This window comes from Scyliorhinus canicula, chromosome 13, assembly GCF_902713615.1.
Source record: "Scyliorhinus canicula chromosome 13, sScyCan1.1, whole genome shotgun sequence".
Taxonomy (NCBI): domain Eukaryota; kingdom Metazoa; phylum Chordata; class Chondrichthyes; order Carcharhiniformes; family Scyliorhinidae; genus Scyliorhinus; species Scyliorhinus canicula.
Window position 1 is genome coordinate 26,229,772 of NC_052158.1, and position 16,714 is coordinate 26,246,485.

Genomic DNA, 16,714 nt, shown 5'->3' on the forward strand with positions numbered 1-16,714 from the left:
GTGATTGTGTATTGGGACGACTGCAGAAACCGATTTTGACTGTTGCAGGGACCAGACAGCACTGTGAAAGAAAACCCGTTAATATACTAATGAGGCAATACCGGGCGAGTCCCAGATACAATGGACACAAGTTAAGCATAAATCGATACACTCTAATGAAGGCCAGACCCAATGGCGCCAGAGAAGCCCAAAACAATAGGTCCCAAGAACAGCCCCAGCAACCAAGGAACTGCCCTATGATTGGGGGGTTCAAACATATCGATTGGGAAGAGACCCAATCGATTCCAAGCAGGTAAGGAAAATGAAATGAAAATGAAAATCGCTTATTGTCACGAGTCGGCTTCAATGAAGTTACTGTGAAAAGCCCCTAGCCGCCACATTCCGGCGCCTGTCCGGGGAGGCTGGTACGGGAATCGAACCGTGCTGCTGGCCTGCTTGGTCTGCTTTAAAAGCCAGCGATTTAGCCGAGTGAGCTAAACCAGCCAGATGGTCCGCCCAAAGGGGCGTGGACCCCCTGGGACCTATAAAAGAAAGGTCCCACACATGGTGCCACCAACAAGTAAGTGCCTAACGACGACCGCTACCAGAAATAGGCACTCCTGACACCCTTTGCAATTGATAGCAATCCGAAGTCTGCAGACCAGAGCAGAGCAAGAGGCCCTGTTCCCTGACCTCGCAGTTCCTTCGAGATAAGTTTTAGTTGTTTAGAACCTGAGGATAGAGATTAGTATTTAGCATTTAATTTTACAGTAAAAATCTAGCATCAGGGCTATATAATTAACTGTAACTCAATCTAACGATAATTCAAGTGATTATTTCAAATCAATTAACGCGTGCTGAAATGGCACTCAGCGCTCCACATGTTTGCGTGGGTTTCGCCCCAATGTAAAGATGTGCAGGCCAGGTGGATTGGCCACGCTAAATTGCCCCTTAATTGGTAAAAATGAATTGGGTACTCTAAAAAAAAAGTTTTAATGGCACTCAGCGGGTGCAATGCTCCAACTGTCAGATGTGGCAGACCTGTGACGCTTCCAGCGTTCTGGTTGACTACATCTGCAGCAAGTGTAACCAATGGCAGCTCCTCACAGACCGCGTGATTCGGTTGGAGCAGCAGTTGGATGCACTTAGGAGCATGTAGGTGGCGGAAAGCATCATAGATAGATATGTGGCCAACACCCAAGGTGCAGGCAGATAGATGGGTGACCGCTAGAAAGGGCAGGCAGACAGTGCAGGAATCCTCTGTGGCTGTCTACCCTCACTCACAGGTGTACCGTTTTGGATACTGTTGGGGGGGGATAGCCTATCAGTGGTAAACAACAGCAGCCAGAACAGTGGCACCACAACTGGCTCTGTTGCTCAGCAGGGCAGGGAAAAGTGCAGGAGAACAATAGTTATAGGGGACTCTCTAGTAAGGGGCATAGATAGGCGCTTTTGTGGGACTCCAGGATGGTGTGCTGCCTCCCTGGTGCCAGGGTCAAGGATGTCTCTGAACGAACACAGGACATCCTGAAAGCGGAGGATGAACAGCCAGAGTTCGTAGTACACATAGGTATGAATGACATAGGCAGGAAGAGTGATGAGGTCCTGGAGCTGGAGTTCAGGGAGTTAGGCAGGACCTCTCGGGTTGTAATCTCAGGAATACTCCCTGTGCCACGTGCCAGTGAGGCTAGAAATAGGAGGATAGTGCAGCTAAACACATGGCTAAACCAGTGGTGTGAGAGGGAGGGTTTTATATTTCTGGATCATTCGGATCTCTTCCGGGGCAGGTGCGACCTGTACAAGAAGGATGGGTTCTATTGAAACTCGAGGGGCACCAATATCCTGGCTGGGAGGTTTGCTAGAGTCACTCGGGAGGATTTAAACTAATATGGCAGGGGGGTGGAAACCAGAGCGTTAGCTTAGAAGGTGTCATAACTGAAGGGGAAATAGAGAACAAACATAGTGGAACATTACCCTCAGGCAGTGCAAATAAGGTGACAAGTGTGAGAAGGGAGGTGGTCAATGCAGGACTGAGGGTATTGTACTTTAATGAGGACTGGCAGGACTGTAAATGACTGTAAACGGCAAATGAGCTTGTTGCGCACATTGAAATTGGACGGTATGATGTTGTGGGCATCACAGACACGTGGCTGCAAGGGGATCAGGGCTGAGATCTAAATATACAAGGATATGTGTTCTATCGAAAGGACAGGCAGATGGGCAAGCGGGGGGTTGCATTGGTAGTAAGGAATGAAGTTAAATCGATAGCAAGGAGCGATATAGAATCAGAAGGTTTAGAATCTCTGTGGATAGAGTTGAGGAATCGAAAACGTAAAAAGACCCTGATGGGAGTTATGTAGCAGTAGTCAGGATGTGGGGCAGAAAATAAATCAGGAGATAGAGAAAGCATGTAAAAAAGGCAAGATCACAATCATCACGGGCAACTTCAATATGCATGTAGACGGGAAAATCAGGTTGGTAGTGGATCGCAAGAAAAGGAATTTGTGGAATGTTTAAGAGATGGCTTTTTGGAGCAGCTTGTGGTAGAGCCCACTAGGGAACAGGCAATTCTGGATTTGGTGATGTGTAATGAGGCAAACTTTGATTGGGGATCTTAAGGTGAAGGAACCCTTAGGGAGACTAGCAGGGAAGACAGTCGAACAGCAATGGCGGGAGTTTTTGGGAGGTTATTGGGGAGGCAAAGCAGAAATTCATCCCAAGGAGGAGGAAACATGTTAAGGGCAGGACAAGGCATCCATGGTTGACGAGAGAAGTCAAGGACAGCATATAATCAAAAGAAAAAGCATACAAAGTGGCAAGGATTAGTGGGAAGCCAGAGGATTGGAAATCATTTAAAAGCGAGCAGAGGGCAACTAAAAAAGCAATAAGGGGAGAGAAAATGAAATATGAGTGCAAGTTAGCTAGTAATATAAAAGAAGATAGGAAGAGTTTCTTTCAATATGTAAAAGGTAAGAGAGATGCAAAAATAGACAGGGGACCACTGGAAACGTGGCTGGAGAAGTAATAATAGGAAACAAAGAAATGGCAGATGAACTGAATAGTTATTTTGTATCAGTCGTCACGGTGGAAGACACTAGTGGGATACCAGAGCTCCAAGAGAACCAGGGGGCAGAGGTGAGTGCAGTGACCATTACTAAGGAGAAGGTTCCGGGGAAACTGAAAGGTCTGAAGGTGGATAAGTCACCTGGACCGGTTGGACTACACCCCAGGGTCCTAAAAGAGATAGCTGAGGAAATTGTGGAGCATTGGTGGTGATCTTTCAGGAATCACTGGAGGCAGGAAGGGTCCCAGAGGATTGGAAAGTGACTACTGTAACACCACTGTTTAAGAAGGGAGGGAGGCGGGAAATTATTATTTTTTAAAAAATAAATTTAGATTACCCAATTATTGTTTCCAATTAAGGGGCAATTTAGCGTGGCCAATACACCTACTCTGCACATTTTTGGGTTGTGGGGGCGAAACCCACGCAGACACGGGGAGAATGTGCAAACTCCACACGGACAGTGACCCAGAGCCGGGATCGAACCTGGGGCCTCAGCGCCGTGAGGCGGTTGTGCTAACCACTAGGCCACCGTGCTGCCCAAGGCGGGAAATTATAAGCCGGTTAGCCTGACTTCGGTCACTGGGAAGATTTTAGAGTCTGTTATTAAAGATGAGATCGCAAAATACTTTGAAGTGCTTGGTGAAATAGGAAGGAGTCAGCGCAGCTTTGGCAAAGGGAGCTCATGTCTGACAAATCTGTTCGAGTTCTTTGAGAAGGTAGCAAGCAAGTTAGACAAAGGAGAACCAGTGGCGTGATTTATTCAGATTTCCAGAAGGTCTTTGACAAGGTGCCACATAGGAGACTGTTAAATAAGTTAAGAGCCCATCATGTGAAGTGTAAGATTCTGGCATGGGTAGAGGATTGGCTGACTGGCAGAAGGCAGAGAGTGGGGATAAAGGAGTCTTTTTCAGGATGGCAGCCTGTGACTAGTTGTGTGCCACAACTGTGCTGGGACCACAACTTTTCACAATACACATTAATGATCTGGAAGAAGGAAGTGAAGACACTGTTGCTAAGTTTACAGATGATTCAAAGTTCTGTAGAGGGACAGGTAGTATTGAGGAAGCAAGGGGGCTGCAGAAGGGTTTGGACAAGTTCAGAGAGTAGGCAGTGAAGTGGCAAATGAAATACAATGTGGAAAAGTGTGAGGTTGTGCACTTTGAAAGGAGGAATTTAGGCATAGACTATTTTCTAAATGGGGAAATGCTTAGGAAATCAGAAGCACAAAGGAACTTGGTAGACCTTGTTCACAATTCTTTTAAGGTTAACATGCAGGTTCAGTCAGCAGTTAAGAAGGCAAATGCAATGTTAGCATTCATGTGAAGAGGGCTAGAATACAAGACCAGGGAAGTACTTCTGAGGCTGTATAAGGCTCTGGTCAGATCCCATTTGGAGTATTGTGAGCAGTTTTGGGCCCAGTATCTAAGGAAGGATGTGCTGGCCTTGGAAAAGGTCCAGAGGAGGTTCACAAGCATGATCTCTCGAATGAAGAACTTGTTGTATGAGGAACGGTTGAGGACTCTGGGTCTGTACTCAGAGTTTAGAAGGATGAGGGGGATCTTATTGAAACTTACAAGATACTGCGAGGCCTGGATAGAGTGGACGTGGAGAAGATGTTTCCACTTGTAGGAATTACTAGAAGCAGAGGACATCATCTCAGACTAAAGGGACGATCCTTTAAAACAGAGATGAGGAGGAATTTCTTCAGCCAGAGGACAGTGAATCTGTGGAACTCTTTGCCACAGAAGGTTGTGGAGGCCAAATTACTGAGTCTCTTTAAGACAGAGATAGATAGGTTCTTGATCAATAAGATCAGAGAGGTTATGGGGAGAATGCAGATGAGAAAATGATCGAATGGCAGAGCAGACTCAATGGGCCAAGTGGCCTAATTCTGCTCCCATGTCTTATGGTCTTATGCTGCTTCACGGCGCCGAGGTCCCAGGTTCAATCCCGGCTCTGGGTCACTGTCCGTGTGGAGTTTGCACATTCTCTCTTTGATTGTGGATTTTGCCCCCACAACCCAAAAAGATGTGCAGGGCAGGTACATTGGCCACACGAAATTGCCCCTTAATTGGAAAAAATTAATTGGGTACTCTAAATTTATTTTAAAAAAAAGAATCTATCCACCTCTGCCTTAAAAATATTCTTCCACTGCCACTGTTTTTAATTTGCATAAACGACATAGGTGACTATGTGGGGGATAGGAGAAGTAAATTTGCGTATGACACAAAGATTGGCTGGGTGGTTAACAATGAGGTTGAAGTCTTGGGTTACAGGAAGATACAGACAGGATGGTCAAATGGGCAGAAAAGTGGCAGATGGAATTTAACCCTGAAAAGTGTGAGGTGATATAATTTGAAAGTAGTAATTTGGCAAGCAAGTATTCAATGAATGGCCTGACACTGGGAAGTTCCGAGGAACAAAGGGACCTTGGAGTGTTTGTCCATAGATATTTGAAGGCAGAAGAGCAGGTATAGGGTGGTGAAAAAGGCATATGGGACACTTGCCTTTATCAATTGAGTCTCGATTACAAAACAGGGAGGTCATGTTTACATAGATATAGAATTTACAGGGCAGAAGGAGGCCATTCGGCCCATCGAGCCTGCACCGGCTCTTGGAAAGAGCACCCTACCCAAGGTCAACACCTCCACCCTATCCCCATAACTCAGTAACCCCACCCAACACTAAGGGCGATCTTGGACACTAAGGGCAATTTATCATGGCCAATCCACCTAACCCGCACATCTTTGGACTGTGGGAGGAAACCGGAGCAACCGGAGGAAACCCACGCACACACGGGGAGGATGTGCAGACTCCGCACAGACAGTGACCCACGCCGGAATCGAACTTGAGACCCTGGAGCTGTGAAGCGAGTGTGCTATCCACAATGCTACCGTGCTGCCATGTTAGAGTGTGATACAGACACTCAATTGTCTCAATTCAAAATGCTATGTTGACATGAAGAATTGCTCTCTCCTATAATAGTGATCATTAAAGAGGGACTGATATAGATAGTATGTCTCCCTATACCTCCCTCCCCTCTCTCTGTACCTCTCTTCTGCTCCCTGAATGCCTCCTCTTCTCCATGTATCCATCTCACTGTGCGTATGTCCCTTCTCCCTGTATCTTTCTCCCTCCATGTGTTTCTCTTATATGCTTTAAACAAGCTGCCTCTTACTCTTCTAAATTGCAGCAAATACAAACCTAGCCTGTCCAGCCTTCCCTCATAAGACAGCCCAAGCATTATGATATGATATAGAATCATAGAATCCCTACAATGCAGAAGGAGGCCATTTGGCCCATCAAGTCTGCACCAACCCTTGGAAAGAGCACCCTACCTAGGCCCATGGCCCAACCCTATCCCCATTACCCAGTAACCCCACCTAACCTTTTGGACACTGAGGGGCAATTTATCATGGCCAACCCACCTAACCTGCACATCTTCCGACTGTGGGAAGAAACCACAGCATCCGGAGGAAACCCATGCAGACACGGGGAGAAGGTGTAGACTCCACACAGTCACCCAAGGCTGGAATCAAACCCGGGTCCCTGGTGCTGTGAGGCAGCAGTGGTAACCACTGTAGAAACCACCGTGCCGTCCCGAGATGAACTCGATGAGCCGAATGGCCTCCTTCTGCACTGTAGCAATTCTATGATTCTGGAGGAGGAGCAGAGAGGCATCCTGGAAAATATTTATCCTTCAACATCAGAAGAAACAGATTACCTGGTCATCATCACATTGATGTTGGAGAGAGCTGGCTGCGCACAAATTGACTGCTCTCTCTCTCTCCTACATTACAACAGTGACCACAGTTCAAAAAGTATCCCATTGTCTGCAAAAGGAAATGCACTGTGCAAATGCAGATCTGGCATAATTCCCCTGCTCATGCAGGTCTCTCTGCTGTAACCCTATCCAAAGCTGTGTGTCTCTTCACTATGTGAGCCCCCCCCCCCCCCCCCCCCCCGCCCCCTCTCTCTCTCTCCACCTGCCCATCCCCCTGCCCCCTTCCAACATTACCTGAGCTGGCAGCTGGCCAGCTTGCGTTCTGTGTGCCAGAGGCAACAGGTGGAACAGGCTGGACCAGCTCAGAAGCATTCTGGGTGTGAGGAGGCGCCTTCAGTTCAAACGGCTCTCCAGAAACCAAGTCAACGGGTTCATCAAGAGCGGCCGCTGCAAGACGCGCGTGAACACATCCTGGATACCTGCTTCTGACAGGAAACAGGGCAGAGCTTGAGCAGGCTGCAGGCTGCGATCCGGGCGCTCGCTCACACACACACAGGGCTGCAGTCTGGCTTGCAGCCGTGACTGGGAGCCGGCAGCAGCCGCCGCCGAGCCAACACCGGGTTAGTGAGAGACAGCAACTTTGAAGAACGCCAACAACATTGGATCCTGAGGAGGTGGGAGCAGTTTTGCAAGAATCAACCTCCGAATGTGTCCAGCCGGCGCTGAAGAAACTTGAAAGCGATGGAGATGGAAAATAATTCCTCAGCCGATAACTCGGCGACACAGCCAGGTGAGCCTAACATCCGGGCGCAATGTGCTGCAAAGGCAACAGAGAACGGTTCTTCAATAGATAGAAGAACTATCCGGAGGACAGCGAGATAGCTGGAGGAAGGCGAAATATAAGGGGTTAACTTGCCGGCTTGCAAAGGACTATTTTCAGGTTGTGCTGCCTGCAATTGGAAATGTCACAAAGTGCCCCAGAGATAAATTACTGCTGGTGACAGTTAAAACAAAGGAGAAACTGGGAGCAGAAAGAAGGCAGTGGGACAGAGACCAGGATAGAGAGAGAAAGTCCCTGGAGTTACCTGTTTTGAACCACGTTAGCTGTCCAAGCTCTTTCACTTGGCCCAGCGTGTGAATGTGTTAAGGAGATCTTTCGGGGAAGGGGTCTCTGGGAGTAAGAAGACCTACCCAATTGGGAAGGATTCCCACCTTTACCCCTCAAAAAAATAATGCTCCACCAAATTCGTAACAATGCATTGCATACCCGGTTCAAATTTGGCAATATCTTAACAGCAATGTGCACCGCATGGACTGCAACCGTTCAAGAAGATGGCTCACCGCCATCTTCTCAATTGACATTCAATGGCATTACCATTGTTAAATCCCACACTATCAACATCCTGGGGGTTACCATTGAGCAGGACTAGCCATATGAATACTGTGGCTGCATGAGCAGGTCAGAGGTTAGGAATCCTGCTGTGAGCAACTCGACTCCTGACTCCCAAAGCTTGTCCACCATCCATAAGGCACCTCAGGAGTGTGATGGAATACTCTCCACTTACCTGGATGAGTGCAGCTCCAACAACAATAGACAAGCTAAACACCATCCAAGATAGGGCAGCACGGTAGCATGGTGGTTAGCACAATTGCTTCACAGCTCCAGGGTCCCAGGTTCGATTCCCAGCTTGGGTCACTGTCTGTGCAGAGTCTGCACATTCTCCCTGTGTGTGTGGATTTCCTCCGGGTGCTCTGGTTTCCTCGCACAGTCCAAAGATGTGCAGCTTGGGTGGATTGCCCATGCTAAATTGGCCTTAGTGTCCAAAATTGCCCTTAGTATTGGGTGGGGTTACTGGGTTATGGGAATAGCATGGAGATGTGGACCTAGGTAGGGTGCTCTTTCTAAGAGCCGGTGCAGACTCGATGGGCTGAATGGCCTTCCTTCTGTACTGTAAATTCTATGACTATGATAAAGCAGCTCCCTTGATTGCTCCCACTTCTAAAAACATTAACTTCCTCCACCACTGACAAACAGTGGCAGCCGTGTGCACCATCTACCAGATGCACTACAGTAACTCACCAGGATTCCTTAAGCAGTAGCTTCCAAAACTAGTACCATTTAGAAGGACAAGAGCAGCAGGTACCTGGGAACCCCACCAGCAGGAGGTTCCCTTCCAAGTCACTATCCCAGCCTGACTTGGAAATATATCGCCGTTCCTGCGATGTCGCTGGGACAAGGTCCTGGCACTCCCTCCCTAACAATTCAGTGGGTGTATCTACACCTCATGGATTGTGGCGGTTCAAGAAGACATCTCGCCTTCTTGGGTTCACAAGGCCATTTTCAGAGAGGCAGTTAAGAGTCAACAACATTGTTGTGGGTCTGGAGTCACATGGAGGCCAGACCAGGTAAAGGTGGCAGATCTTCTTCCCTGAAGGAAGATTAGGGAACCAAAGAGGTTTTGTTTCCTGATGGGTTCAGTCACTGACCAGCTTTATGTTCCAGGTTTGCTAATTGAATTTAAATTCCATCCATCGGTCTGGCGGGATTTAAACCCATGACTCCCAAGAATATGAACCAGGGTCTTTGGATTACTAGTCCATTATTGTCCCCACTGCCTAAAAGGCTGGTGGAAGCAGATTCAATAGTAAGCTTCCCCCACCTGACCCTCCCTTTGCAAGACTATGGGAATAGATTGAGAGGAGTTGGATTCATTGGAGAGCTCTTTCTTTTTTTAAATAAATTTAGAATACCCAATTCATTTATTCCAATTAAGGGGCAATTTAGCATGGCCAATCCACCTATCCCGCACATCTATGGGTTGTGGGGGTAAAACCCACGCAAACACGGGAAGAATGTGCAAACTCCACACACACAGTGACCAAGAGCCGGGATCAAACCCGGGTCCTCGGTGCCGTGAGGCAGCAGTGCTAACCACTGTGCCACCAGTCTCCCTTAAAAGCAGAGCTCTTTCGAACAGCCAGCATATCACATTGGGCCAAATGGCCTCTATCTGGCCTGCATTATTTTATTCCAGCATTTTCCTCCTTTCTAAGACGTACTCATCCATCTGTCACATGGAAAATTGTGTTGCCTACCCTTAGCCTGAGGTTCACCAAGCTCCTACAACAGCTGATTTCATCCAGCCAGCAGCAGGCCTTCCTGCCCTGCCAACACCCCCAGCAGCACGGTAGCATTGTGGATAGCACAATGGCTTCACAGCTCCAGGTTCGATTCCGGCTTGGGTCACTCTCTGTGCGGAGCCTGCACATCCTCCCCGTGTGTGCGTGGGTTTCCTCCGGGTGCTCCGGTTTCCTCCCACAGTCCAAAGATGTGCGGGCTAGGTGGATTGGCCATGATAAATTGCCCTTAGTGTCCAAAATTGCCCTTAGTGTTGGGTGGGGGCACTGGGTTATGGGGATAGGGTGGAGGTGTTGACCTTGGGTAGGGTGCTCTTTCCAAGAGCCGGTGCAGACTCGATGGGCCGAATGGCCTCCTTCTGCACTGTAAATTCTATGAAAATCATGTTGAACTAATTTTACTTTGATGAGGTGAAAGAGATGGCTGATGAGGGTGAAAAGTGAAAGACGCCCTTGTCCCCAAGGCTGCTCTCCCCTTTGAGAGCTAACTGGTGGTGATTTAACCTGACGATCACCACACCTTAGGCGAGCTTGAGAAGGCAGAGATCAGGAATAACCTCAGCCGGTACAGGAATTGAACCCAGGCTGTTGGCAATACTCCGCATCACAAACCAGCCGTCTAGCCAACTCAACGAACCAATGAGAGCAACATAGTTGATGTGTATATAGAGTTCTGAAAGGTGCTTAATAAAGTGCCACACAATAGACTTGCCAGCAAACAGTTCAAACAGCACTGATTTATCTCCGCCCCTGTCCCTGCCCATAAAACAGAAGGTGTCTTGAATTATTTGGTCGTTGTTTAAGAATGAGCAGCAGTGTTTCCAACCCCTCACTTTTTTTACGTGACCCCATTTCTACTAATTCAATTTACCCACAACAAATCCAAATTAGGATTAACTCAGAAGGTTAGTTGTTTGCACCGTACTCAAAACCCTCAAAGAGGAGTGTTGGTAACTTCCCACTCCACATTCACAGAGCAGAGGGAGGGACACTGGACAAAGAATACAGAATGCAGGTTCATGTGAGTTCCAGGCTCCAGAATCGAGAATCCAATGAGGGATTCTTTCACAGGCACTGTAAGATTTGCTTCCCTGGTGGGGTTCATTTCACAAGGTGAAGTAGCTACATGGAGATTGAATCAATTCCCTAGGCCAGTGTTTTTCAACCTTTTTTTCCTGGGACCCACTATTACCAACCGGCGGACCTTCGGGACCCATGGCGGTCACCGTTTGCGAGACATGCGGCTGACATCAGCGACCCACGCCGGCCGACCTTCGTGACACACCATTGTTGCTTACCTTTAATGCGGCAGGTGGGCCTGCTTGGTCCTCACAATCTCTCTTGCTTCGTCATTCAATGTTCCATTTCTGTTACGTTCTTCAGCTGATGATTTACGTTCTTGCTGCATGCTTTGAAAAAAATCAAGAGGTTTGTCTTTGAACACGCTCAGTCTTCAAATACCTTCAAAGTTTTGAGGGTTTTAATCTTCATATGTCAGTACTTCCCTGCATATGTACATGGGCTTTGCATCCTGATTTGCATTGGCACAATTAGCAGCATACTTAAAGAAATCATCTTTATCCTGCTTGGTTCCGATTTCAGTTTCTTCTTAATTGTTTGTTCGCCAGAGGACCTGGAGCTCGGCATACAGCTTACACCAGCACTGCCTTGTCCTACCATGAACTATCTTAAGAAGCTATCTCCAGCAGATTTAGATGTGAGATCCTGGTCTGTTTGTATCTCTGCCCATCTCTACCTTATTACAAAATGACCCACCTTCAGTTCTTCACACAGTCCTCTTGCTTGCGGGCAGCTACAAAATGGAGGAATCTCACCTCTGTGTTTTTGCACCCAAAGCATTGACATGCCAGGTGCATGACCTTCTCTCTGCCACTGCCTCTAGTGGAAAGACTCATGGTTCATATTTAAAGGCCGCTCGCGGCCGGACATTCTTTTTTTTTTATTTTGAAACTTTGTTTTCTAATACCTAATTTTTCCTAATTTATGACGTTTTACTGCTATAAACAACTTAAATTGAACATATGCATCCTTACATTTACACACAAACTTTGTTTTAAATGTATTCCCATTTCTTTAGAAATGTAACCAATGATCGAAAAAAGCACAATCTTGTTTTTACTTTACAAACTACGGCTTTAGAGGAGATGAAGTAAATTGTCAAACACGCACAATGTCACACTATTTCTTACTGGCTCCACTACATTGCACTATCCAAATATCCAAGTCACCACCTGCTCCATTCTCACCACAAACACTTACTTCCTGGTTTCCAGAGTTTCAACACAAAAGTGATGACTGTAGGTTTCTTCCAGTGTTCACATATGTCAGGCCTATTGAGTGGCCTTGTTTAATCAGTATTCCGAGAAACCTGGCCTGGCCTCCTCTCACTGTATCCACCCCAGTCACAGACCACTTCCCGACTAGTACTTGCCATCATGGGAGTGCAAGCGGACGTTGGGCTGGCCGTTGAAAGAATTGATCAAGTAGCCACACGTTGCACACTGCTGATTGGTGGCAGGGGACAAGCCGAGCAGTGGGCAAAGGACAAGCAATAGAGTGAAGCTCCAAGCTGGGGCCACCAATGTTAGCAGCGCATCCACGTGGACATTTCCCATCCCATTTCCCCCCCCCCCCCCCCCCTCCCCACCACCGCTCTGCGCGCAGTAGCCAGCACACAGCCTACCTTGGCGCCGCCCACCCCCTCAAACACCACAACCAATGCGGGACTGCCCGCGTCCAGGATTCTTAAAAGCCAGTCGCGGCAGTTGGGAACTTCCCCCGCGATTGGGAACGTCACAACTGATAGTTCCATGACGCTCCGGACACTCAAACACGTCCCACCTGAGGGTCGCGACCCAATCAAGTCTTATGGTGTTCGGTCAAACATGTGCAAATCCCTGCCCGAGACGACAGTACAATATCTCCTGGTAGAGTTCGGCCAGTCGCCCAACCTGGCCAAGGTTTCCTTCTGAGTGGCGAGCCCATTGGATGAAAGAGAATGTTAAAACTGGTCAACAAGCCAATCTTTTGGTTCATGTAACCTTCCTTCTGCTGGGTGACTCCCACTGAAAGGTGTTTATTCAGCATTTGGAATTTGGCTAGGTTTTCAGGACTGCCAATGTCCCAGCCATTATGAGTTGAAGGTCTGGTATTTTGGAAGCCATTGTCTCAGTAGCTACTGACTCCACTAGCAACCTTGTCTTATCAAATGTAAATAGCATTCCTGTAGCTCCCTTTGATACTCATCTGTCCAGTCCTAGGTGGCCAGTTAGAAGTTCCTCAGGCACAATGAGGTGCGACACTCCCAAAACGTAGACGAGATTTGTTTTTGTCCTGGGGGCAGATGGGGAATTTCCAGTAGATATTGATTGATTGAAATTTATTGTTACGTGTACCGAAGTGCAGTGAAAAGTATTTTTCTGCGACCAATGGAATGTACACAGTACGTACATAGTAGACAAAAGAATAATCAACAGAGAACAAATGGTACATCAACAAATAGAGATTGGTTACAGTGCGCAAGAAGGGCCAAACAAAAGCAGCATAAGGCGTCGTGAATAGTGTTCTTACAGGGAACAGATCAATCCAAGGGAGAGTCGTTGAGGAGTCCAGTAGCTGTGGGGAAGAACTGTTCCTATGTTTCGATGTGCGGGTCTTCAGACTTCTGTATCTTCTGCCTGATGGAAGGGTCTGGAAGAAGGCAAAACCTGGATGTGAGGGGTCTATGACAATGCTGTCTGCCTTCCTGAGGCAGTGGGAGGTGTGGACAGAATCAATGGGAGGATGGCAAGCTTGTGTGATGCGTTGGGCTTAGTTCACCACACTCTGCAGTTTCTTGCGATCTTGGGCCGAGCAGATGCCATACCAAGCTGTGATGCAGCCGGCCACCACAGTATGCATTGGTGCTACTGAGCCACCCTTGCTGGTGGACATTTAAGCTCCCCCCCCCCCCCCCCCCCCCCCCCCCCCCCCCCCTCCTCAGAGTACATTATGCTTCCTTGCCACCCTCAGTCCTTCCCAGCTGATTCATCAGCTGAGGCAGGGGGTATATGGTAATTAGCAGACTTGATTGGGTCCCGAGTTTTATTTTAAAGTTAGAGGACCCAATTCATTTTTTCCGATTAAGGGGCAATTTAGTGCGGCCAATCCATCTACCCTGCACATCTTTGGGTTGTAGGAGCGAAACCCAGGCAAACATGGGGAGAATGTGCAAACTCCACACGGACAGTGACCCAGAGCCGGATTGAACCTGGGACCTCAACGCCGTGAGGCCACAGTGCTAACCCACTGTGCCACCGTGCTGCCCCCTATTGGGTCCAGAGTTGAGATCTACAAGAGCAACTCCCTCCTGACGATATACTGCTGTTCAGTTCCACTGGTAGTACGATGGTGATACCTGGGACATTACCAATCGGGTATGATTCCTTGTGTATAATGATGCCAGACTGTTGCTAGACTAGTCTGTGAGACAGCTCTCCCAATTTTGAGAGATGTTAAAAGGGGTTGAGTTTGTCATTTCTAGTGCCGAGTGGTCCATCGGGTTTCTTTCTTGTCATAGAGCTTGTAAAAAAAACACATTCGTTTTTTTTTTTCTTTTTTTAAAATAAATTTAGAGTACCCAATTATTTTTTCCAATTAAGGGGCAATTTAGTGTTGCCAATCCACCCTCCACATCTTTGGGTTGTGGGGGTGAAACCCACGCAAACACGGGGAGAATGTGCAAACTCCACACGGACAGTGACCCAGGGCCGGGATCGAACCTGGGACCTCAGCGCCGTGAGGCTGCAGTGCTAACCCACTGCACCCTAATCAACTACATTAGTGCTGGGCTGGAGACCAGGTAAGAATGGCAGATTTCCTTCCCTAAAAGACATTAGTAAACCGGATGGGTTTTTACAACAATGTTTTTTTAAAATAAATTTAGAGTGCCCAATTGCCACGATAACCTTTGATTCCCTTGTCCAATAAGAATCTATCTACCTCCGAACTAAAAGTATTCAGTGGCCCCGCCTCTACAGTTTTCTGAGGCAGAGAGTTCCAAAGTCGCACAATCGTGAGAGAAAAAAAAATTCTCCTCTGTCGTAAAATGGCGACCCCCTCATTGTAAAACAGTGCATCCAGGTTCTGGGCTCAGCCACAAGAGAAAACATCCTTTCCACGTCCACCTTGTCGAGACCTCTCGGGGTCTTATAAACTTCAGTCAAATCACCCCCTCACTCTTCTAAACAAGCCCAGTCTGTGCAACCTGCCGTCATAAGACAACCCACTAATTCCAGGCATCAATTGGGAATACCTCCTCTGAACCACCTCAAATGTATTTACATCCTTCCTTAAGTAAGGAGCCAAATCGGCACAGAGTATTTGAGGTGTGGTCACACCAATGCCCTGTATAGAATCATGGAATTTACAGTGCAGAAGGAGGCCTTTCGGCCCATCGAGTCTGCACTTTGAAAGAGCACCCTATCTAAGCCCACACCTCCACCCTATCCCCATAACACAGTAACGCAACCCAACTTTTTTGGACACTTAAGGGGCAATGTGGCACGGCCAATCCACCTAACCTGCACGTCTTTGGACTGTGGGAAGAAACTGGAGAACCCGGAGGAAACCCACGCAGATACGGGAGAATGTGCAGACTCTGCACAGACAGTGACCCAAGCCGGAAATCGTACCTGGGACCCTGGAGCTGCGAAGCAACTGTGCTAACCACTGTGCTGCGCTTGCCCCCCCCCCCCCCCCCCAGTGCAGCTATAGCTGAAGCATAGTATCCTTACTTTTACATGCAATTCTTGTTGTAATGAAGGATAGAATTGTATTAGCCTTCTACACTTTGTCAGCTATATTGCGCTGAATGTACTGCATTGGCTGTGTAACACTGGCTGTACCGTCCTCTTCCAGCTGCATCCCACTGACAGCACAGCACTGTCAGGTTGCAAAGAGGAAATAAACAGTTTGGAGGGAGATATTGACAAGTCAACTGAATGGACAGAAAATTGGCAAATTGAGTACAATGTGGGAAAATGTGAGATTGTTCATTTTGGATGAAAGAATGAGACAGTGGATACTATTTAAATAGAGGCTGCAGAAAGCTGTAACACAAAGGGACTTGGGGACCCTTGTTCATGAAAGCTGGCATACACAGCTTCAGAATATAATTCGGAAGGCAAGTGGAATGCTGCCTTTTCTTTCAAAGGGGCTGAAGTATAAAAATATGTTGCTGCAACTGTGCAAGGCCATAAGAAGTCGGACCATTCTGCCCTTCGAGCCTGCTCCGCCATTTAATAAGTTCATGGCTGGTCTACCACTCATTTTGCTGACTTGCCTCCATCGCCCTTAATTCTCGCACTGATTAAAAACCTCAACCGTGAAAATGTTCAAGGACTCGGCCTCCACAGCTTCCAGGGGCAAAGAATTCCAAAGATTCACCACTCTTTGAGAGAAGATTCTTCCTCAAATCCGTCTGAAATGAGCACCCCCTTATTCTGCGACTATGTCCTCTGGGCCCACAGTCACTCCCATGAGTGGAAAGTCCTTCCAATATTTACTATGTCTAACCCCCTAAGAATCTGATCTGTTTCAATCATATCACCTCTCATTCTTCTGAACACGAAGGTGTACAGACCCAACCTGTTTAATCTTTCCTTATATGGCAGTCCCTCCATGCCCGGGATCACCTTGCAAACCTCCCCTGTATTGCTTCCAATAATAATATATATTTCCTTAAATAAGGGGGCCTAAACTGTGCACAGTATTCTAAATGTCGCCTCATTAGTACAAGGTACAATACG

The 16,714-nt window shown here is 47.6% G+C and overlaps 1 protein-coding gene across 1 annotated transcript in view; it reads left to right on the forward strand.

Moving 5' to 3' along the window:
* The first annotated feature begins 7,161 nt into the window (after positions 1-7,161).
* The window catches only part of LOC119975502 (RING finger protein 225-like), a 43,939-nt gene continuing 34,386 nt past the window's right edge, over positions 7,162-16,714 (forward strand). Inside the window, exon 1 of the mRNA XM_038815250.1 lies at positions 7,162-7,557. Within this exon, the coding sequence (XP_038671178.1) occupies positions 7,509-7,557 (49 nt within the window). The 5' untranslated portion in view covers positions 7,162-7,508. The remainder of the gene's footprint in view (positions 7,558-16,714) is intronic.